General features: G+C 43.8%; 1 protein-coding gene across 2 annotated transcripts in view; it reads right to left on the reverse strand.

Annotated features, from left to right (window-relative positions):
- LOC111262824 (uncharacterized) overlaps nt 1–25,665 on the reverse strand; it is a 62,071-nt gene that overhangs the window by 32,732 nt on the left and 3,674 nt on the right. Inside the window, exon 1 of one of the 2 annotated variants that reach the window (XR_015312056.1) lies at nt 1,890–1,976. Coding sequence is in view for 1 of the 2 variants with exons in the window: in XM_022837393.2 (XP_022693128.1) it covers nt 1,890–2,234 (345 nt within the window). In the remaining variant the exon portion in view is untranslated. Of the gene's footprint in view, nt 1–1,889; nt 2,371–25,665 lie in introns of those variants that run through there. The other variant, XM_022837393.2, reaches the window with a different exon arrangement.

Genomic DNA, 25,665 nt, shown 5'->3' on the forward strand with positions numbered 1-25,665 from the left:
ATCCATAGCTTTTTTTCAGTAATGGGTTAAAATGCTGATAGGATATAGTAAGACATTTAGGAGTGAAACGATAATTTAATTAAGCAGTGAAGCATGTATGTTGTTTAGCGTAGGCGCTACTATGTTTGATGTATGTTGTGATAAGGAAATTTTAGGTAGTAAAGGTGGCCATATTGATAATGCCGAGCCAACAAGCGACTAGCTATAGTAGTGTGCCAATTGTGAGCTTCTACTTAGCCCACACTATGGAACAGCTAAAGAAAAAACGCTAGAGAGAACACTATCGACGGATTTGTGGGGTCTTCAAGATTGTGCGGTCGTTGCGCTAAAGCTTTTTTAAAGCATAGCAAAGAAACAGCGACCTCGAGAGTATCTTAGGTCAACAACCTCTTTTTCCCGTAGTCAAAAAATGTTTTTAGACGATCTTCGACAAAGTCAGCTATCGTAATGGATAGGTAAGTGGTTTTAAACTCTCCCCCTATAGAGCAAATCCTCTATGAAGAAAATATACGAAAAGAGCGGACCGGCTTTTATGGACACTCTGAATATCATTTGTGTGCTTTTCCTGTTGTTACATCTAACACTTGATGCTAGCATAGAAAATAGGAAACATATAGCAACGCGGACGTAGCATATTGCATGTAACAATCTGTAGTAGCTATAGGCTACATATATAAAACAAAAAATATGACATAAAGTCACTTGTAGGCAGAATTTCCTGTAGAAACAACTCCGGTCTTTTCATTTCAATCGCGCACATTGCTACAAAGTCTCATCGGCCTATAAGCGGCAAATACTCTGGAACAAAATTTAATATTAAAGTGTACGGATATACACACTTCACTTGGTATACACGTTTTCTCATTTTGGAGTATCATCGGGCTTTTATAGTGTTCAATCCGGTCCAGCTGCTACTTTATTGAAATTGCAACTGGCTTCAGTAACGGCTTTACCCTTCGGGTTATGCGTGGTAAACCTTCAAGGATTATAAACACGTAAATATCATCAGTACTCTTGAAGAGCGAAATTTACAAACCTGCTGGATAACATACCAGGACAATAATACACAGGCTCTCGTTGAAAACGTATTTTCGAGAAGTTCAACATGGTAGCATATTTCCACTTCGCTAGCTCAGCGGTCTTCTGCAGGCCGTGAGACCACATCAGCCAGAAGACCCATAATAAAATGTTTATTATTTTTTTATTGCTGGCAGTGAAGCCTTCCGATGTCGATAATTCCCAGAATTACGTATTGGAGGGCGCAGTGAGGGGTAACGGCCTGACTGACGGCTGTTTTCTTCTGTAGATTAGTTTTGACGACTGCTAGCAGAATTTTAGCGGCACTAGCGGTGTTTTACCTATTTGTGTAACCTATTCAAAATGACCACAAACCACCGTAGTTTGCAGTCATGAACTAGCTTATCGTTCGATTCTAGGCGCATCTAATATTTGTACTAGTTTTTCAATTGTTCTAGATCATTTTACATGTTACCAGGATTTTCAGGACAGCTTCATGGCTAATTTCCGTTTAAAGTCTTGCTGTTACTCGGTATGATACTGAAGATTGTAGTTAGCGTCACGAACGCCTATTGTTGTCAAATCTGCATGCGTTCACGGGTATGCATTGTACATATTATTAGATATAATATATAGGTGACAGTAGTATGGAAAAAGTCTACGAGTGGATGACAGTGCCCTGTAACTATGAAGATTAAAAAAAAAAAAAAAAAAAACATGCTCTAGATAAATGCGGCACAACTAAGCTACTATACATTGTTCAATGCAACATAATCAGAAAGCGAAAATGGTTTATTTAGTCAATATCACTTCGTTCAGCTATTTCTTTCAAAACCGCTTTGCAACATTTTGTTGTCGTTGTTAGTGCTTACATTAAGGTGATGTGGAGCTTTGTGATTGTGATCGCTCGCCGAATGCTTTACTGTTGAAGTATGTTGTGTCTGCGATGTTGACTGGGCTATAACATGTCTTGAGGAAGTCCTGCGCGGGCTTCGACTCCGACTAGCAACACGTTTCGGTTCTGTGGCGCCCGCTGGTGGAGCAAGCGAGACAAGTAGGAGCAAGCTTAAAAGTGCTAACCAACAGCTGTAGGCCCATCGACAGCTACTGTGGCCGCTATTTCCTGCTCGAAAAGAGGTACGCCACCGAACCTTAGGGTCACCTGACTGAGACGCGAACGACTGCAAATGGCAAGCGGATCGTGAGCCTATAGCCATCCCCTCAGATCTAATGGAGCACGAGCCGGTGCTCCACTTCAGCGCAGCTGCTCCGTGCGTAAGTGGCGCCCAACTGGGGCGCTGTTATCTGTTATAGACCCGACAGAGACAGCAAGAGAAGCAGTCGAATTTTCACCTGAAATATGTGAAAATATGAATTTCTTAGCATAAATAAGAATCTTTGAAAGCCGTAGCTGATCATACACGCTTGCCGCTTGGTAAACCCGAGTTACGCAATTTTACAATTATGTCTTATACTGTTATCATTAAGTAATCACTGTCAAGGTTACATAAACTCCGTTTCAAATTTTCGGTGTACCTATTGTAGCTTTAATGAAACCACCGCACAACATTTAACAAACTCCTAATGACTAGGCTCTGCTCGTATCATAGATACTTTTTACACACGGCTACATGAGGTTATAGAAAACTATATCGAGGCCGGCCGATTATGACGACCCGACTTCAACGGCTCCAGCATCCCGAGGCGACTTGTTGACTATCACTCACTAACTTAGATAAGGATTAGGTTCTCCTGAGAAAATCTGTGTCTTCTCTAGCTAATCATACGTATGTTTTATACTGCGCTAGGAAGCGATGCACTTTCATTCCTCGTCCGATTTTATAGGATTAACTAAGCTTACAATAAGCGTTCTTGGGAGAGTTTACATAATGACAATAAGGCAATTTCACCATACTACACGTTGTCGATGTTTAAGCTTATCAACACATTAATATACTTCACACACTTTCAAAGAGCTGTAACTTCAACGGTGTATACATCGACAGCGTGTTCTAGCTAGAATAAAGAGAGCAGAGTGTGGGAAAAGGCCAAACCGTGCAAGCCCGACTAAACAAGGCCAAACGTTAAACCTGCACTTGTTTTGGGCCATTATCGGCGAATACTTTCCAGTATAACTAGGGACAGCGCGTTAAGTGCGTACTGAAAACTGACAATACTCACTTAAAGAAACAATTTCCCGTACAAAACTTATGTTATTCTTCTGGAAGACAGACGTCAATTTGCATGGCTGTATTATTTCATAGAAAAGCCTAATTGCCCACGGGGGGTATTAACAACATCTTACATATCAATCGTCTCGTAACAGTCATTGGAGCACAGTGTTGTAAAATTAATGTTTAGCTATTTGTTATTGAATAAAATATGATTAAGCACGTCTTGTAATCAGCAGAATTACAGCACGCGGTCATAACAGCGGAGAAAGGAAGTTGCTTTTACTAATATCTCACGAATGGTTTAATTCTACGCATGTTGACGACCGGAAGTTGTTTCTGCTGACAGCTACTGTACCGTTGACAGAGTTAGCTGGAAGGCAGTTGGGTAGGACTTATTCAGCCTGAAGTGAATTAGTCTGACCCTCGGCCGTCTGATCTGAGGAAGCAAAGGGAGAAACGGGGGCAAGAACGTAATACGAGGTCAACGAGAGGGCTTAGCAGCAGGTGTTGGTTGTACTGGTTCTTTTTTCGCTCACAGGCCTAACTGGCAGCAGAAGCACTTCGTACTGATTTACAACATTGTTACTTTGTCCTACTGTTTCTTTTCTGCTTTCCTTCAGCCTTGCATTCTGCCTTTCCCCAAAATCTCTGGGTCTTTCTTCCAAATGGGTCGCTACAGTCGCCCTATACAAATCAGCCGAATGAACTGACAGGAGCGAACTCCTGTGTGGAGCCGATGGAAGTAACAGTACAGAATACTAATAACGGCTACAGTGATACGCACACATACAAACCGTGTCCTTTTAAACAAGTTGCACGATACTAATGTGTTCGAACTGTCCAAGTCCCCAGTTATTGTCGCCATTATCGTTCTCATTTTTCCTCTGATATTAGCCATGGCAGATTCTGTATTGAAAGGAAGCGTACCATAGACGGCGCCATTTCGGTGTTCCTTGTCTACCTAAGACAATCTGCCGACCTCTATGCGTTGCACTGCCAGTCTGTTGCCTTAGCTGCCACCAACTGTCTTTGAAGGCTACCCATAGGACACTTGGCGCTAGCTTCCAAACGAACGGCCACCACTTCAGCTCACTCATACTAGTGACGACGAGAACGAATAAGTCGCATTATTTTGACTAGTCCAACCAAGTTACCGATGGTAACTAGCTTCGACCATGGCGGCGACGATGGCCCCAACAGAAGAAATAGCGGCTGCGCCGTTACGCTTTTGTCCCCAATGACGACTAGAAGTAACTCCATCCTTTGGCCTGTATCCAGTCTTAAGACTCTTGGAAATAGGCTGGAGGATCCCGTTGTCACCCCCCTCCGACGGCTCTCTTCAGCTTTTTCTGCAGGCAGTCGAAATCCCGTTTGCGATAGAAGAGGACAGCTGTATTTGGTTTTGCGTGTTAAGGTACTCTTCACTGTTGCCTATCACTGTTGCTACTACTGGTTGTGCCTCTGACTTCGTGGAAGTCCCTTTCTCACTTCCACCGGCTGACGCTGGCTTGATCCCACAGTGCCCTTTGGTCATCTCGGAACCTCATGCTACTCCTTCGCCATGCTACTTATTCCTTACCCCTGCAACTCTCCCGCTCCCCGTCCTATTTCTCCCCTCGATTTGCCTTTTCGTTTGGACCATTCATCCTCTTCGCTTGTAGATGGATGGGCGGCTTTGGATGGAAACAGCGTGGCCAAGGTAAGTATAAGTAAACGGTAGGCTCGGCGGTATGTCTACGTCGTACGGAATAGGAAAAGTCTTATCTATGTGCCCTAATACCGTTTGCCGTTGGAACAACCATAAACCACTTTAGCAGCAGCAAGCGAACGCTGCTGACGTGGCAGTGGCCAGTTTCACATAGCTGTGGCAGGCAGCTGCAGCACCCGCAGGTGCAGCTGCCTTTCTAACAGTAGTAGCAACAACAGCACACGTGCCCTCTGAAGACGTGAAAAGCAGCGGCCAGAGGACAGGCGCCGGCCCCTTTTTCCTACCACTTTCCACGACCGAAACATAGACGCTAACTTATGCTAGAGCTGAAGTATACACTATACAGACAACACGGAAGGAAATAAGGGGGAAACGGACGATTTGGATCAAACAATGTGTTTCACCTGGCTAGATACAGCCCGACCGCTGTTGAACGACGTGTTGCATTGCCCTGCGGCAATGATCTATACCGCCACCCCAGATAGATTGCGCCGTGGCTTTTTGGTCGGTTCCTGTCATAGTCCAGTGGAGATTTGATCCGCAGGAGAAAACGTACGCAGAGGGAGCGATGAACCGAACGACTTTGTTCTCACATGTCGACACCTCACTGTCCGAGCAACAATTGAGAACTGGGTAATGTATTTAAGCTTTCCTTAATTATTTACAACAACCCGTCATGTTAAAATCTCTGTGCTTGTCGAGACGATCTGACAATTACAATTTTGGCGCTGACTTCTCATTACTATTTTTAACAAATTTACACTGAAAGGGTTGATTGCTGTTAGATTTATTGTTGCAGATCTTTGATAGCTCACCGCTGGCTCACTACCGCAAAGCCCAAAATTCCAGTGTTTCTCTATTACATCCATATTTATTTATTTGAACATGCTGCTTAGTCTATATACATTTTTTTATCGAAATATCCTAGTAATATAGACCATTTCCTTTTCGCTGTATCCGTAGCGGTATCTAAACAGGACCTGGTTATTAATTGGAGTGTTCATTCTGTCCCCTAAGTAAGACTACTTCATCGTACAAAAGCCAGAGGTGTAGCCGTGTTGAGATTTCCCAAAGTAGGCAGCATTAGACAGAATCTAGACAAAGTCTAGATCTCTATTTCTCTATCTCCATGTTAGCTCATTTGCTAATTCATTGGCTCATTTAGTCCCTCAAAGTGGCCTGGACAAGCTATTCTTTGACCAATAACCCCCATCTCCGTTAACATCTTTGCGCCTCTTTATATATATATATATACGTAGTAGTGACATCGGGATAGTTACAGGTATCCAAGGTGGGCATTATTTTACATCGACGTATGCCCAATGCATGCTGACTACACGCGTCGTCCATGATCGACCACGACAGAATATTTCGTAGGAGATGAGCGTGTTACTTCTTGAGGAAGGAAGTAAAAAACAGAGGAGAGTTTTAAGTTGTGATTACAATTAACGCAATATGGATCATCACTTCCATGCACCAGCTGTACTAATGAACTTGTGATATCGTGTGTTTTCATACGAACTCATCATTACCGTCGAGGGCATTAGCAACGACGATTAGGTTGTGGGTTGTCTTTTACAGCCTGTTATTAGATACGGGAGAATAACACCCAAATCTGCTGCTATTCCTTTCTTACCGTATTTAAAGAAATGATGAGGAAAAAAGAGGTATCTATATATGATAGCTGTAGAAGCGCCAATGTTCTTCGAATCAGCGCTGATATAAACATCATTGTATTTATTATAACAGCTGCTGTTTTAGGCTAGCCGAAGCCGGACAACATGAACATTTTTGTGGCAACAGGAAGCACCCTATTTCACTATGGAAACCAACGTGCAGCTTCTGGTATCGAGCGAAAGGTATAAGAAATCTGGTCAATAGGTCAGACAATATACAATAGACATCAAACGCATTTCCGAAGCTCATCGTATCCTGATAGAGTACATCGATACAACGCATCTAACAGAGACTCGTAATTTTGTAGGGGACATATGAAATGTCTAATAGTAGAAACTAGTTTCTATCTAATGGGCTAATTGACAAAGCTTTGTAATTAATTATGCAACCAACTATTGATAGCGTGAGTGAGTACTACGGACTCTTTTATATATATATATAATATTTTTTTTAAAGACTCCTTTTTAATCTATGTGCAGGATATCTGCCAAGTGATTTATCGGTGTTCTGTCGAACCCGGAAAGTCGTTTATTTTCGTAAAAACAGAATTCGTTCTTAGACATATATACGATATGGAACGGAACGACGCTCAGGATGGACGAGAAATCGGGTATCGTGGCAGCAAGCGTCGAGGGAGGCGAAAGTTAGGCTAGCTCAGTGATTCAGTGGCCCCTGTGGGTCACTGAAAGTAATTGGATTGCATCGGAAATAGCGAACGTTGCAATGTATACGCCCTTCGGGAAACTATTTATATCGCCACCTGTCTCGTTGCCGACGCAGAGCCGCTGCGCGGTCTCGGCCAACTGCTACGCTTTACGCAGTGAGTAAGCTGAAATCCCGACCAGTTTTCGGTCCGCTGCCCTGGAAAGCGAGCTTACGTTGAACATTGCATTCATTCGAAAAGATTGCTCGCAGAGGAGGTGTTCGCTTGAGCTTCCTTCCCTGCTATGACCAACGACGGCGGACGCGGCTGCGGCTAAGACATCATTGTTTGAATGCGGCAGCATCTGTTGGGCAGATGCTGCATATCTGTATCAAACCTGCACCTAGACATCCCGCCGCTATGATAACGATCTTAACTTCACTATACGTTTGCTCCAGTACCTGCAAACCCGGGTAGCTGACATAGGTTCAGCACAAGTCGAATATAGTGGGTAACGTTCATCAGACTGAAAAATTGAGCCAGCAACGCGTCGCCGATATCATGTAAGAAGATAACTTGTAAAACCAACAAATTCAGCCTGGTCGCTGCCATCTTTGTCGGCTCAACGTCAGTATTGATAACTTTTTGTTTGTCTTTTTGTGAGCTAATGCGTATCTGTGTGAAACATTGCTCACACTTACGCCACAACCTGAACTCTGAATTTAGGTCTTGAGCGGTGGATCTTTGGAAGGAGCGTTTTCGTCATTTTATTCTTTTCTTTTTTTATGTTTTTGACTATATCTGCGATGACTACTTAGAACATGTTCGTTGAATTATACGCCGTATATCTGAGTGCGTTAGTGAATAGAAAACGCTGTTTAACTCATAATTCACCCAGCAACCGCACTCATCTAGCGTGTCTCTTGAGACGCATAGCAGTATATCTAGTGAGAGGAAACACTGAGCCGACCTTAAATTTGCATGCCGCGCTATCTGGCTGTATGCCTGGGCAAATCCCGGGAGTGATCGTGAAAAGACCAGGGGGCTCGATAGGTTTGTGCTATAGGGAAAGAAAGAGGGCGATAGCTCTCGCCGCTTCTTCACCAGCCCCACCACCGCTATGCGCGTGGGTACGCCGCAGTGCAAGGGTGCCATGAACTATATCAAACCGACCGATGTCATATTTTCGCTGTCCGCTGTTTATTATCTCGCAAGGTAGGTAGTACCAGAAGATAAAACCGTCTTGCAAGAAAATCAGCCCCTTTACAGTCGACGCAACATGCTAGCGCTTATGTCTGCCTACCGGGCTCGTTGGTCCTGGCTGTCTATTGTTTGCCTTTCATGATCAGGCCTCACTTCTATTCTCTTCTTCTACTACTATTCTAAATTTTTCGTTGTTCTGTGCAGCAGCAAGGATTCGAAATACCACTCAACGTACGATGCATAGCTCGATTTTCGAAATATTCGAACGAAGACTTAGTCCTGAAAACTTACAAGCTGACGTTCATTATTCTCTAGGCGAATGAATACATGGATAATAGTATATCAGGATTTTATTATAGTATATAATTGACCATAGATGTACATTTGAAGTAACATGAGCGATCATCGTTGTAGCTGATTGGCCTTTGTCTTACTTTGCTTAGGATGAAGGTCATCCTCAAATCCTACCTATACCCAACTACACTCAGCAGTGCGCCCATTGAGGCGCAATGTGCTATTGAATGCGATAATAGCCATTTAAGAACAATACTGATTAATGCAAGAGTATGGCATTATAGTTTTGCGATGGGCGGCTACTAGTAGTAATCTATGGGAGTCAGCGCACCTGTTACCATCTGTCGAGAAAACTTCTGCGTAGGTGGCCTGGAGTTGTCCTCGTAGTTTGATTTATCTATAATAACATCTATGTGTGAGCACAATGTCGAAGTTATGAAATGGCCTTAAAACTCGAATAGATAAGTTATTATTGGTACGCTAGTACAATGAGCCTTCATGTTTTACTATACATAGTATTCATGGCATGGAGCCCTGTTATTTAATAAGTTAGTCAAAAGAAGTATGTAGTGATTCTGTTATGCGGTTGACAACAAGAAGGATGTTGTCCGTCAAAGTAATTATGTGGCCTTAAAGCGCTCAACGAAATTGTTCACTTAATTGTGCCGCCAAAAAGGACAACGACTCATAAAACGAAAATATAAAGAACGGGTCCTAAGCAAATACAATTACCTGACGGCCAGTGCCATCCTACAAATATGAACATCAAACTATTACACCTGTAAGTGGACAAGGCTTCTGAAATACATATAGAAAAATACCTATTCGCCAAAAGATTGGATAACAAGCGATCTTAAGAAGAATCATCTACAAAGATGCAGCTAGTAGACAAAGAAACACCATTTTCTGGACAAGATTTCCTAATCGCTAATACTCCCGCCGACGTTTTCCGCAGAAAATTAGGAAAACTTCAAGTGGATACTAGATAGGAGGCAATCTTGCATCTTGAACCACTTTTACTACCGACATGGAAGACCGGGACATTAAACATTTAACTGACTAAACGAAAGACTTATCGTTTGTAATAAGCTCAGCGTCAAGTTTTCCCGGACAAAATCAACTATTTATCTGTCTAAACAATGGCCATGGTTTCAGCACCTATACCGAGCAATACTTTACAATGCCATCTTGTTCCTTTGCCTAATTTTTACCTTCTTGTTCTGGCTGGATTGACTTTCGCTTTTTCGCCCTTGCTTCCTCTGTCAGTCACTGAGACTGCCCCGCTCTATTTCTCTATTAGTAGAACGAAGGAGTACGCATGTGGTGTCGCCTTTTCGTCTCACTAGGTGTAATGCCTCGTTGCCAGAAAGGAGAAGACGTTGTGAGTTTCAGCTGCCCGCTCCTCTAAGCCCCGTCTCGCGCAGCAGCAGCAAACGCTTTTCGTTTCGGCCTCGCCGTTCCGCCACTAACGACCCCCGAAAAAACACACAGTGACAAACGAAACACGACTTCGGCTTTCACCTCGCATCGAAACGAGAGTGAAGTCGCGCCGAAGCGGTAACATGAGGCGAGTGTCTAGGTCGACAGGATACCAAGCGGCCGAAGTCTTGCTTGAAGTATATCTACGGTCACAAAAATGCGAAGTTGTGTGAAGGTCCCGCTCGGATCACGCGAAAGACTGCCGGGGTTGGCTGAATCAGATACCGATTTGCCAGTGGAAAAATGACAGCTATCAACCGTTTGTGCTGCCGCGGCCGTCATGGAAGGCCGAAGTAAGGCCCGCCGAGCTTTGCAATGCTGAACGTGACTGTCGACTAAACTACCAAAACCGACGCGTCGCCGGGTGTTCAACATGACAGTGGCTACTAAAACGGCCTCGTAGATTTAACCGGTCTTGTAGAAAATGAGGCGACCTTTACAGTAATAGCTCCATATTAGCAGATTATTACTCGTAGCCTAGGTCACCACTAGGTCCCACAAAAGCGCACCGATTGAACGCTGTTCCGATGGCCGTTAGCAATACCTCTAGTCGAATAGCGGAGCGGCTGTTGGGGAATGAATGGCTGAGTGTACAAGTGGGTGCGAGCCATAAGAGTAAGCCGGGAATCGGTAGCTGAGCACATTAAAGAGTGGTTGCCGGGCCGGCTGGAATTAAGGAGCCTTAGTTTATCGAGAGTACTTGGTAATAGTATAGAATAGAGAAGCGTGAGGTATTTGAGTGTAAGAAACGCGAGCAACGTGAAACGGAGAGGATCGAAGAACTGCTTCAAGAGCTTAACCGAGCTGAGTAGATGCCGTATGGGAACTTTGTTGGGAAGTAGAGGGACCGGCTGAATGAGCGACTGAGCAAACGCCGCCTTCGAAAAATTTTGACTTTGTTTATGTCTATCTCTTTATCGGGGGGTGGATGGAGGGGGCTATTCTCGCTCTATGACGCTTAGCATCCTTGTTTTCGCAAATCGTACTGCGTGCAGTTGTATAGCCAGCGGTGTTACCTCTTCGCAACTGTGAGGTATCTTGTAGATCCTGTCGCTGGCCTACCGTACCCTTGTATGTCCTTTACGAGTCATATGACCGTCGGCGGCAGGCTACCGGTTACTATTGTCTCTCCGTTAACGTGCTTAATTGAAATGATTAATGTGTGGCTGGCAAGACGCATCACCCAACGTTCCTGCCCCAACAACAAATCATTACGCCCTCTACGCCTACCAGCTTGCAGCCCTCGGTGAGTTGCTATATAAGGAACCGCGGTTGCATCACTTAATAGATTTCAATGGAGAGGTATATATATGTACATGTAGTTGTCTTCTCGTTGATATCTAAATTTATTCATTTATGATGGCTTAAATAAATGTGTAATTATGAAACAGGCATATTCTCTCTGCCGCCAGCTCAAAGAACTGGAGCATTGTTGTATACACTGCCAGGTAAATAAACCACTGCTCAAGGAATCAGTATTCAGGCAAAAAAAAAGTTCTCTAGGAAAGGTCACGGATTCAAAGTTGAAACTTCGATGAATTGCCCAGCTTATATTCTATTTCACTAAAGATGCTATTTGTTTATTTTGTTTTTTTTGCGCTTCCCAAAAAATCATGACACATCTACGGCACAAACAGAAGTTTTTGCTATTAGAAATCTTAATTTCAATTTAAAAAAGTCGCAGTTGGTAGTTTTCATTTTGGATGTCATAAGTCGAAGAAGCAGGAAAACTAAGAAGACATAGCATTCAGTTGCGAATACGCCTGGCTAACCTTCCTTACATATTGGAGTGCCTCTAATACAATACCCGCGTCGCTCCCTTTATTCACCCATCGCCTCCATATGTGTGTATTTAGTAGATGAGCTTCGCAATTTCCGCCCGTCCGCCTCTCAGCTAAAATCTAAATTTAACGTTGGCCCCCCGGTCCACTACACTTTCGTCAATGTGACCCGTTGCTTATGACCTCCCCTTCTTCATTCTACATAGTCGTATAGGCCTACGCTAAAATCGGTGGATGCCCCACCATGCATTGCACTATGTATGTGTGGCTGTGTGAACAGGCTAACTGTGGGACTTCCTGATTCTCCGTGGCTTTCCGGCTCGCCCGAGCTTCTATTACGGCCGAAGCTCGATGAAGACTGAGGTTGTTCAGCATTAAGGCAACCCGAGAGCTTCGAAAAGCCGAACAGGCGACCTCTCTCTCACGCGTTCTCTGCCGCAAGTCAACCGCGACTAGAGGCGAGGCTACTTCCGAGCCAGGGCCGGTTGGTGCTACCAGTGGAGGCCAGTCAGCCGTAAGGCCAACATCCCCTGCTTGAATGCTGATGAAGAGGTTAAGCGTAACGATGTTACCCGCCCATGCGCCCGCCAGTCTCCTTTTGCTGGATGGTGGCCCGATAGACCACTCCGTCCGCCGACCGTCCGTTCTTTCGGTCGATCGTTCGTCGAGGCCACTAGCGGTGTAACTAGCGTTACTGCCATAGCTTGCCATGCCTCTACCATCCCTGCTGATTTTGTGGTCGGCCTGTGGTTGGGCAGGTTGCTTCCAGCCAGAACAGCGCGACGCACTCAGCCCTATCTCTCAACACCGCTAGCTCTCGAGCATTCTAACGGTGGACTGACCTTCATTTGGGCCCTTTGGACTACAGCGCGTCAGCCTAGTACAGCCTTCCTACATTCCGATGTACATGCGCATGTGTCCGTTGTCTACTTGTGTATGTTTTAGAAATAGTCGTCGTAGCAACCGAGGAAAGAAGCTCTTCCCCATATGGTCCAAGCTTGCACAGGTGAGTACATTATGAAACTGGTCAGGGAAAGAAAAGGTTCTGTGAACAGAAACAGAGCGGTCCTTTGCCTACTTGCCCTTAGAAAAAAGGCCGAACTGTCCCAATAAAACAGCAATTTGAGGCTTGATCCAAGATGATAACAAACATTACCGTGCCCATAACTACACTAAGGCATTTATTCTAAGAATTTATCGAGCGTTCAGTGTGGATCGGCACGGAGCTGAAGTAGCGGAAGGACGATAAATGCCAGGCAGTCAAACTATTATGCAAGCGAAGTTGACCGAGGACCGCCTTCAGCAACTGCCGCTTTGAAATAAATTGACGGAAATATTGACATGATAAAGTATATGACGCATTATAGGAAGCCGACGTGTAACGCACTCGAATGTTTGAATTTCAACGCCCGTCAACATGCAGTGTGATCTGTTAGCTACTGATAAATATTATGCAATGACTTCTAGGCTTCCACTTATTTTTTGCAAAAATGCCTTTCATAGAGAAGTAATACACGTTACAAGCAAACGAAGTTAGTTTTTATTAGAAGAAATACTAGACGAATAGGGTCTTCATAGAATCTATAATTTTGAGATAAATTTCATAGCAAGTACTCAAAAATCTTTTTCTTCGTTTGCTCATAGAGAAATCCGTCATTTATTGTTGAAATTTTGACCTTAAAGTCTACCTTCCTTCAAAGGTGAATGTCTTCTAATGATAAAGTATGGCGCGCATTGGTCTTCTAAAACGTCCTAGTAAGCTCGTAACCTTAACATTGTTAATATGACTACTTACCCAACTGACGCAAGTCCTACTGTAATTGTTTTATAGTACTTCCAGATCAGTCACTCTACCCACATGCGTCTTACTTGAAGCGCGGCCGAACACAATTAACAAATACATTTCCTTCAACCTATTATAGACAAAGGATATGTATATATACTCTCAGACCGAAAGTATGAATGGTCATCCATAAGCGACTTTTTTTCTGTATGTAACCTACATCATACCGTTAACAAACGTCCTGGTGTATTTGTTCTGGCCCACATGTTTATGGTAGTCTTTTGTATTGGCGTGTTCATATGCGCTTCTAGCTTATCTTTTAAATTTTTCGGTAGCTATTTGCTTAGGGTTCGTGAAGAGAATTCATTTTAGTCGAACAAAAGGAATGGGCTACTAGGCCCAATTGGCTACAAACAAAAATGAATGAGCGATTTTTAGCCGAAAGTAGCATTTTTCATTATTGCAGAAGAAGTTTTATATTTAGTTAATAAAACAGTTCGAAAAACTTATCTGGAAAAAGCAGTCTTGAGCTCTTCCCATTGTGGGCGGCTTCAGAGAAATTTGTACAGCAAGGGCATAGATGCTATAAAGATGTCCCCTGTCAAATTAAAGAAGATGATTAGAATAACCTAATCAGTCCCTGCTTGGACGTTTGTGCACTTAGTAACAGTTTCGGGATACACATTGTGCTTACTAAGACTCAGTACTTTTCGTGACTCGAACTCGTTTGCAAGTTATAGGTTAGCCAAATGCTTCACTTACAGCCAATGTGCGGATCACTACTAATGCAGTTTATAAGCACAACAACAAGGTAGAAAATCTCGTCCTTACGTTGAAGCTGTGTGAGCACCTTCATGAAGTGAGATTCGTTACGAGGCTCATCATAATAGTGATGAAAGAGGAGTCTGATCAATATTCAAGCGCACCAAATGAACCCTTTTGCTACTTAAACAGTCCCCTTGAGGCACTTTACGCCTTACTTGCGTAGAATATGATCATGTGTTCTCGAGTAACCCGAACTGAGTTGTCATTTCTCTCATTCCGTTGCTTCGAAATGCCATTTTAAAGGAGGTGTTACAGCGTCACGTATTTGTTGCCGCATGACAGGCACACCACATTTATTTTGCCAGACAGCCACCTTTAAACGAGGGAACTTAAGGCACTTTTCATCGTCTAACATCTCTGTCTTACTCGCTCCTCTTTTTTTCAGAGACCCGGGCAAACGAAAAGTGGTGAAGAGGGACCCAAAAGATACAACATGACTCTGAAAGCCAGCTCTTTCTAAAGATGACTTATGATCAATATGCGAAGACAATACAGTATGCACCTTACTGATGCTCCGGGCACATGCTTCTACCGCGTGTGGCGGCTGAGACGGCTTTCGCGCTGTGTGTCTCCACGAGAGACGTCACCCAGCGAGCCTTTCGTTCCATCTTGAGTCGGAAAAGTTCATCTTGAACCGCCGCCTCTGCTTTGCTCCTCAATGCGTCTATGAGGCGGTGCCGTCGACGGTGCCTTTCCTGCTGCTACTCCTTTTTCAGATTTACGCGTCATTACACAGGACGACGGCAAAGGCTCGCGCCGCGTCTGTGACAGTGGCAATACCAATGACTTGGGCCGAATTGATATGGCTAAAGGGGGAGTCTTTATTCTGTTTGTATTCAGCTATTTTTCTGCTGGCTGATCTTGCTTCTGCGTAAGCTTGCCGCCATAGCGACAGCTGCATTAAAGCTTGCTTCGGCTTTTTGTGGTCTGATTGTAGTTCTGCGTCCGATTTTCCCTCTGGGGCTAGAACCCCTTTCGCAAGTACTCTGTCGGTATAGCCATCACATCTTTCCGACTATTGGTGGTCGCTTTTTCGCCCGTTGGCACCCTGCTACGCAGTCCATCTTGCCTATGGCCAGCAGTTTCACTATTGAGAAATAGGGGGCCTTTAGTTTACTTTGTCTTCCGCAGTGGCGGGCTTTCCGTTTCTCGTTAAGCCACCACTGACGCTCTTACCGCCACACCCCTGCCCTGCTCCATGTTCACGCACAGTTCGCTTACTTGTACTTGGTGAGCGATAGCAGACGGATTCTAGCAGGATCTCGACGAACGCCCTTACGCTGCCGGAAAAGACAATGGCGTGCCTGGAGCCGTCAGCGATTCACTGAAAAGCTTCAGCCGACGAAGAATACACTCTCTGCCATGTGCGAGTAAACGGCAGTGGCTGCGTTCAATAATTTTGGCCTTATGTGGATTATGGTGACACGCAGCTGTGTGCCGTCGTGTTAAATGTACGCCTAAACGTAAATTGCAAAAATTCGGCCCATGCATATCTATGCGGTCTTGTATTTGCAATTTTATTGATAAAGTAATTTATTACACTTTAATTTCTATTTTGACGTCATAAACATTTAGACCGATAAAGAGAAGTTTCTAAACAGATCAACCGACGTTTAAATTTAGCACACGGCTGATAACGTGTTTTAGGAAATTTTGAATTTAAGTTGGAAACAAATATGTGTAGCTATTCCTACGACTATTGATTCTGTTATGTTGCACATGGATAAAGACCTATATTTAATCTAGAATAAGATGTTTTGATTGTTTCTGTCGAAACCCAGATTAATAGAAAATCTGCTACAAAAACCCAATGACATTATAATATAACTGAAAGTATATAAATATGTATCAGGGAGGCAAGAAATTATCTCGAGAGCGAATTACGTGTTTCCGCGCTTCCAATGCAGTGAAAATAAATTCCTTCTTCGCATATGCAAACGGGTTCCAAAAAAGTAATTGTGCTCATCGTCCACTATCAGAGTATATATTTTATGATAATTAGGTGACTAGTAGCCAAAAACTGATGCGGACAACAAGTTCCCGCAGGCTCTACCATTTTATGTCTCGTCAACTGACCGATCGACCAACCGTTTAGACCCTTTCCGGCTCCAACGCAAGTCCTGTATGCCAGGACACATCACATGGTAGTTGTGATGTTTGCAGGACACGCTAGAGTACCAGTTTCTCCGCGGCCACTACCACCCAAACACCAAGCCGGAAAACGACCGGCTTGCCTGTCTGCCTGTCTTCCAACAAAAGGGTTCGCCTGCATCGATAGCATCACGCCAGTGCGTGTCGACGCAAGCCGTGCATGACTTTCAATATCAGTAAGGAGAGGACGGGGGAGGAAAAGTTTTTGCGACAAAGGCGGCGACTACCAGCAGACGACGTTGGCGACGCCTTACTCAGCATTACGGAATCCACCGGGCTTGCAATGGAACCGCAATCACCAACAGTAAACGTATAGCGATACTGCCTATGCGGCAGTGCCGTCTGTACGTACGACGATCAGTGGTGAACAGAGTAAGGCAAAAGATCAGCCACCCGTTCCGACCCATAGCTCAGCTGTCGGCTGCTTGGCTAAGTTCGGCCAGTCCTAGCCCGCCATCCCGAAGTAAAGCAACCATGGAACTTTCCGCCATCCTGAGAATCTTCACGGGTCAACACGCCACTCTGGTGCCGGCTGGAATGATAGTGGTTGCAGAAAGTTCTCATTCCCGTCCGCCGACCTTTTTTTTCCCTTCTATTTTACAGTCAGTTCGTCCGTCGTCTACCTTAGGCTCCTGTTGCTAACCATCGCTGTTGCCTGCAGATAGTAGACGAAACTCGGCAAGCACAAGCTGGTCGGTCCGTCTCATTACCACTACTATATTTCTCTATCTTTTACCACCTATAATCTGCCGAGATTTGCTATTTCGCTGGATTCATTTTGCAGCCATTGGCAACACGACATAAAGCTATGGGGCGAAGATGCCTATCATTACCAAGTATCGCTCATATAACGACGTAAGTGCGTTGTGGGCACACTGCAAATAGCGCAAGCGGTCGACTAAAATGTAAGTTAATGTCGTGACGAGTCGAAAGATTAAGTTCGATTGATACAGTTATACGAAATCGAGTTACGAACTCGCACAGCTTATGCACATCTTACTGTACAACAGAGTGCTTTAGCTCGGTATCGATAGAATATCGGTACTAACAGAGACGATACGTGCTTGAAAAAATAATTTTCGTCTATTCGTATGCTAAAACCGGCTATACAGAAGGTTCGCGTAGGAACATACAGGTACAAATCAATCAACAAATTGCATTTGTGATATAGCAGCAGCATATAGGCACTCATTCAGGCACACATCACTATACAACCATAAAAACAGCACCATGGATGATGACCACTGCAGAGTTTGTGCAACGGTGACAATCCTCGTGTATTACTCGTGTACATATCGCCTTTGTCGTGATGGCTACCCGCATAGCATGCTTACATACGCGTATCTCATGGTACGAGAGGGGAAAGCGGTCCGTGATACGCAGAACACAAAAGCCTCGCGAGTCAATTTAGTCCCTTTATCTTTTGTTTTTGTTGTTGGCAAACGGGCTACATGTGTCTGTGCACACAAAGATCGGATCGAATCTCCGTCCCCATCATCACCATTAGATTACTACCCACACCACCAATGTTACCGCCCTTACCTACAAATATCTCCATAAACATCATGTATATACTGGAGAGTAAATGTGCTTGCTATGCCCCCGTATATCGGCGTGCCTCTACCTGTGTTTGTAAATCTACGTTGTTCGGCTCCGTTCAACGCCTGGCACCCCGACCCCACGTATACTTCCCGTTTGTCAGTCGCTTTTTTGGCATCTCATCTTTTAGGTGTCGACGGCGGCTGGTGGAGGCGGCCGTCTGCTTAACACAACAGTTTTCGTTCCTGCCTTATCCTGTGTTATCATAGTGCCTATTTACCTTTCAGCTCCTCGTTTGTTACAGGTAAAGCGCGAACAGTGCAGCTGGCTCTCTAGCTAACCAGTTGGCCTAGTTAGTCGTCTGCCCATCTAACCTATTCAGCTTGCTGCAGATGGTGCCAATGACGCAGCAAAAATTGTCACCTTCTGCTTTTACTCCGGCGTCCTTTGACATCTAAAATATCCTGCTAAGAAGAGTGTCGACAGACGCACACGTATGGAAATTCTTGTTTCAGGAGATAGGAGCTGCTAAGCGTATGGTTACGGTGTACTGAGGGCATTTGGGTAGATCACATCGTTTAGGTTTGAAGGCAGGAGTCGAAGAAACCTTTTGTAGACTATGTTCAGCACCAGTCTAGGCCAACTTGTTAATTCAGGTAAACGGGTGATGCGGCCATAATGGTCGATGGTGGCAGAAGGGGTAAAGACGGTGGCTCCCCGGTGGTAGGGCGATGGTATCCACACAACGACATTGCCATCATGAACATCGTCAACAACATGCGGTATCAGAAATAAGGATGTGTTTATTCGCCTTGATGATATGCTATAGAGGGTAAAGAGCACAAGTTTATAACCTATATACACGCTCTGTGTGAGTGTTTGTGCGTACGCTTTTGGCGCTGCCACTGCCTTTTTCTTAACATAATCGTACCTCGAGTGCGTCAAGGCTATGCCGAAGACGATTAGGACTAGGGTAAATATTCATTTTACTGTCGAAAATGGCAGTGTTCTTATGTCTTATGTATTGTATTTCGTTTAAAAAACAATTTGTCAGCATTATTCTAACCAAGCGAGGGAGAGAAGTAACTCGCTCCGTTTGACTGTATTGGCGCGTTGTTATCTCCATTGCCGCTGCTCCCTTCTGTGTTATTTGGCTCCTACATTTTGTCTTCCTACTATTGTTTATGCCCTTTGCGTATTCGTCGTTGGACTCTGTAGCATGTGCTTATCGTACTCTACTACATGCGGTCAAACGGCATACACTTTTATCTACCACATAGGCTAGTATATAATAAAACGAAATCAGGCATTCTAAGTGCTCAATAGAATACCAACGATGACAGAGATTACGACAACATCCGGCGTCGTCGAAAAACTACAACAATGTTAGCGATGGCCAATGCAATATCCAGTGCAAAGGACGAACCGTACAAGAGCGACTTTGCCTATCGAAAATCTCGTTCCTTTCCCCACCTACCTTAACGACGGAACCGGGGTCCGTCGGACTTCATTAATTGCCGAAAGTCTGCGAAAACCTAGCGCCACTTCCTACGAGTTCGTATTCGGGCACTTTATGGCACTGGAGACTACAGCCGATTCGGCCGCAGAAGCGTCAGACTCGTCAGACTCGCCTATGCTATCACCACAACTAGCGGTAATAGCGGTAAAAGGAAAGCTGCTTTTCCACTATCGCTGCATCGAAGACTCTATACGAATACGTAGGTGTAGTAGAATTCGTAGTTACGCTAGCTTGTATCGGGACTGGCCGGACTGAGCCAGCGAATAAGAAGGAATTGAGTTGAACGAAAACACCTCAAAGATTTATAGTCGACGAGTTTGCAGAACTGTAAGTAGATACGGGGGCAGGAAGGCTGCTCATAAGTCCTGGCCCAGGAATGAGCAGACTTTTTTTTTGGACAGGAGTCAAACGGAAAAGCAGGAACGGAGTCGAATACGCCGACGATGGTTGCAGCAGCTCCAGCAGGAAGAACCGGAGAGAGCAGACGGAACAGCTATCTTTCTCCACCTGCAAATTTACTCGCAAGAAGAAGCAACGAGGGAACGAGAAACTTGGGGGCGGAGAGGCGGCGGCGACGTGGTAACGGCGGCTACGAGAAGTTTATCGAAAAAAGCATACAGTCAGCTCTAGGAACGACTCAACCGGGACCACTCCAATAATCGTAGTCAGTGGTGCAGCGGGAAATTGACGGAACGGCGAACGCAAATGATGCTTAGTGGTCGTTGTCGTGATCGAAATGTCGCGGCAGAGCCAGCTATCTTAACCTGTTCCCTAGTCGAGACTATGAGCAGTCAATAGTAAGTACCCTGTTTTCTTAGTTGCCTTCCTTACAGGCACCGCCTACGCATATACAAACATATACATGGCACCAGCAGAAATGGCAATCCCAGAGGCAGAAGAAACAATAATAGTACTGGTGATTAGATTTGCCACACACTCGTGTTCAGCTTCACGTTTCTGTTCGACCGACGTTTTGCCCGTTCACTCTGCACGCCGTCGGATCACTGCGCCGAGAAGCTCCTTCATATGCGCGCGTACACCTTAATTCCTATGAATAGGCACCTTCACATACAACACAAATGCGCCCGAACAAGAACAGAAAACCAGGAGAAAAGGTCGGCGCGTCCTCCGTTCGCCTGAATCGAAACCGCGATATTTAGCCCTCTAAAGAAAATCATCGATCTGTTATGTAATTACAGAGAAACAATACCTAACATCGCGCGCCTTAAGGTTCTGCTAAATCCTTTCACTGAAAAATTCCCATACCTCCGGTGCGTTCCCTGGAATGAGGCAGCTAAGTAGTCGTTGCGGAATTGAATCCGGCCACCATGGTATTGCTCACTGCCGCGGCATTGAACGGCTCTGTGTGAGCGATAAATGTATGCATCTTAGTAATGGTTCACGCTAGCTGTACAAGAAACCCTCATCTAGTATAGCCAGTTAGCCAGCCGGGCCTAACCAACCGGCAGCTAGGCACAAAGACGAGCTAATTTTACGCCGCCCTAATTCTGCCCCGTTTCTTGACCCAGCCGTCGAACCCTCTGGACGGCTAGATGGGCTTTCTGCTACTTTTCTTGCCGCAAACTTTTTCTCGCCCTAAGGTTCCACTTCTGGATTACGATGCTGTCGCTATGGCCTGACAGCGAGTTCACAAAGCAGTGCTCGGAGCTTGAGGGATATGGGCTGAGCTGTTGTCGGGTAAAGGGCGTTCCTGAGGGCGTAAGCCTAAAGACGGGCTTGTAAAGATGTGAATAGTAGTCCGGCCCTGCTTGCCTTTTCCGCCCTGTTTAATATAAAAATAAAGATGCAGCCGCTGACGATGGAGAAGAACATATTCGAAAGAATGAAGTTCGAAAAATACATAAAAGTGAAAAAAAAAAATGTCGACGACTAAAAATAATTATTCTTACCGTTTTTACCGTAAAGCGCGAAAGACCCGTCAATGACGACGGAGAGGATGTTGGGAGAGGGAAAGACGGGAGCAATATTTAAATTTGACGATACTATAACAACAATAATGAATAAATACATTACGAACGCTAGCCAGCTTGGGATCTGTTGATTAACCACCTGTGAAACTGCCCAGGTCATGTGCTAGCCGTTGAATTTAGCCATAATTTTATATTATACTAATATAATATTTGAAGGTCCGAGGGAGGTCGATCTCCGTCGGGCTATCGATAGCGACAAATAATAGTATTTTTACTACTGAGAACAAGTTAGCAAACAAGTTTTTTTTTCAAATCGCAACTATTTATTTTAAGTTTGTTCCGTTTGTCAAGGGTTTAACTGTGAAGAAGCTAGCGTCAACGTCTATCCGACTTTCGTAGCAATCCGACCACTATAAAAGATTGCAAAAAAGTCTGGGAAAACCCAGAACTAAAAAAAGCATATCACTTCAACCGTGAACCTGCACTCCTATACAAACGCCCTACATTGGCTACCCGGTTTGAAGTTTCAGTTTTCTGTCTTGTACTGAATAAGCCAGTGAAAAAAAAAAAAAGGAAGAAAAAACAATTCTTAGTTTTTTTTTTTTCCTAGCACTTCGCTATTCCCTCGTCGGTGGATTTCGTTGGTTCATGGCGTCGACTGCTGCTATCTGGGAACCATCAGCGTTATTGTGAGCCTATCGTACAGTAAATGCAATATTTGAAGAATATTATCGTATATTGAAAATGTCGGCAAGCCAATCTTCAACTACATATTGGCCTAAGTAGATACGAGCGACTACGATGCAGTCAATTTTCATATGTATAACCCTTAGTAGAACGTGTTACAGTTTCACGACTCACCTACAGCGCATTATGGCATCCTATTTTTCAACTTTTTGCAGTAGGTTGAAGCAGAAAATATTAAGCTAGTACAAACGAATCCGATGGACTCTAAAGTTACATAGCTCTTGAACTAGTTAGACCAGAGTAATATGTGTTAGAAGTACTTTCTCTTAATTTCTGTAGATCTAGATAGCTTCTAGACCGCCATATATCACCTGCCATTTTCGTTCTCGCGAGTGAATTTCTCTATTTAGAGCTTTTCGATAGTGAGATACAGCTGTCCACCTGTTGCCCTTTTTAGGATATGAGGATTCCCGTAATCACACGGACTTATTGGGAGAATGAACGGATTAAAGCTAATGCTGTATATTTTTTGCTCAATCCAGGGATTAATTGAGGTGCGGCGATGAAGTATGGTGTTATCATCAAGCAACCAGACTGCGTTCCTGCGATTGCCGTGCCAATAGTCCATGGGTCTCTTGAAGAACTCAAGGCAACGGGCTGTAGTCAGTGCTTCAATTTCGATGGGTACCTCATAGTAGCAGATACCTCCGATGTCCACTGCTAACGCTATCATCACCTTACTCGACAATTTCTTTTAGAAGCCACACCATTCTCTAGCCTGGTCCTTCTCCGACTGGCAGTAGAGACAATGCTTCATCTACGGCAACTGTATGCGTCAGGCGGGTTTTTTATTGATTAAAATTCTTCAGATTGCACATAGAATACGTTACGTGCATTCTAACTAGCCGGAACGAAGGGCCCATTCCGCACTTTCTTGTATTCGGGTTATAATTCTGTAACGCGTTATATGTGAAATGCCAGTTTGGCCGACAGAGCCATCAGACTCCATTCTATCCGTTCATGAAAAGCCTCCTCGGTTACGCAATCCTTCCTTGTCCTTCAAATTCATCTGGTCACCTCGTCGCTGGTCTTCAACATTCCAAATCTCCGCTTTTTAAACGTTTTCATCACTCATGTATGGTGCTTTCATCTATGGTTTCCTCTTCTAATGTCTTTACCAATCTTCGGTGGATTTCCGCATCGCTTTGGCCTTGACTTGAAAGAAGACGTTCTTCTTTCTGAACCTATCTTTCCTGGAATAAACTCGGCCGGTTTTGTCTCCCAAGTTTCTAGAAAACTGGAGTATATATCAGTTTTGTTCCCTAATGGCGCGTGGTTTAAAGTTATTTAATCAAGAAAAAATCATGAAGGTCCACTGTATTCGTAAAAGTCGAAATAAACAAGATAAATTGAAATAGAAATATCGTAATTGTTTGCTCAGGGCCACAGTCGAAAGCGAATGTTTACCTAATAGGTTACGTTAAGCCACTTGGATTCATAATATCTAAAGACATTAACAGTGGCTTGCGTAGGGAAATTGGGCCTATTGACCTATTTTGAAATGTGTATACCTATATCCAGATGGCTAAAAATAATAACATGTAAAATAATCAATATGACACAATAGGAATACACTAAAGAAGTGTTTATCTATTAAAAAAAACCTTAACATTTCAATATCCACACTTAAATGTAGAAGAAGAAGAAACGTATAAATTAAAACCAAAATTAATAAACTGGAAAAGAATACGTTTTATAAGATATAATAAATAGACAGATTTTTTTTTTTTAAATAACTTTTCATACTGTTAAAAAGGGTTATATCCATTGTGACAAGCGCAGATAAGTACTATTCAAATAGCTATTCAGCTATCACGGGGTAAATTGGGGGGGATTTGGATAGGTTACACTATTGTGCTTCACCGCTCTATTCTACTGCATACGGCTATACTTACACAGATTTATTGTTGACATAATCTCATTTGTTTCTAAAAATTGGAATATTTTTTGCCTGCAGCTTTTTGGGAATAAAGTCTTTTTGATACAAAAGTTTCATTACTACGGTAAGAGAGAAAGGGAAATTTTGTCCTGAACAACTCGAGTAGGAGCGACACGTAAGCACCCCTATTCTAGAAGAAGTTTCACCCTGCAACAACAATAACAGCAACAGATGCGACTGTGATCACGACCGCGTTGACCGCAGTTAACGTCAATCTGTCGATTGTTCTTCGGTTTATCGAATGCCTCCTACCCCCTGCAGTGAGATGGCGGCCATTTGCCCCTAGGACGGTTGGATATATTTTTGCATCGGTTGTTACCCTACTTTGTCAATCCGTCTTGCCATGTCTATTTTCCTAATGCGGCGGCACATCCCCGTTCTTTCTTCAGCACAATCTGAGCCCCTCACTGACTTGCTGGTCTTTCTCATGACGCCACACCCATGACCAAAGGCCATGTACAAACTAGTTGAGCGTTCGGACGTAAAGTCGAAAATACCAGTTGCATAGAACGTCCGAGATACGCAGACGACCGATAGTGGCTGCCGGACTAGCGCGAGCTGCTCAACGTCTACATCACCGGAGCGAAATTTGGGATCATCAATGGATAAAACTGAAGCCTTTTTCGCTAAAAACTCTTTCCCTATTTATATGGCTTCGTTGTTGATACGTCGGCAAGCGGCAACAGTATCAGCAACACAGCTCCGTCATGCACACACGCATATATATATATATATATATATAAAATTATATATATATATTATAATATATATATATAATTGTAACAATAGGTTTCTAAAAAAGGAAGAATAAAATCGTCATAGTAACGGTTCCAAAAATCCTTATCGTATAAAAATTAACGTATTATCGTATATAAAATTGAACGTCAACGGGTCGAGTCGTAAACTCGGCTAGTTGGCTGGAAATTTATTCAACTAAGTTCTTTTTTTAGTCTATACTTATTTTATACTTATTTACTTACATTATTATATATATTCCTTATACTTATTTTTCTGTTCAGCAACATTTGTGAACAATTACAAGCAGTAATCATGAACTGTATATACATAGCGATAATAAAACAAAAACAATTTATTTCATTATTCTGTTCCTTTCAAAGGCAAAAAAAGCTACCAATAGGTGCCATCTTGTCAAGCACAACTTACAGTGTATATGCAGTATTCATTAGAGACCCGATACCCCCGGAGAGATTTCTTCTAATTAACTGCCCGCTTTTTCTAAGGTATATCAAACTTG

This window comes from Varroa jacobsoni, unplaced genomic scaffold (genome assembly GCF_002532875.2).
Source record: "Varroa jacobsoni isolate VJ856 unplaced genomic scaffold, vjacob_1.0 scaffold_705, whole genome shotgun sequence".
In the NCBI taxonomy this organism is placed as follows: Eukaryota; Metazoa; Arthropoda; class Arachnida; order Mesostigmata; family Varroidae; genus Varroa; species Varroa jacobsoni.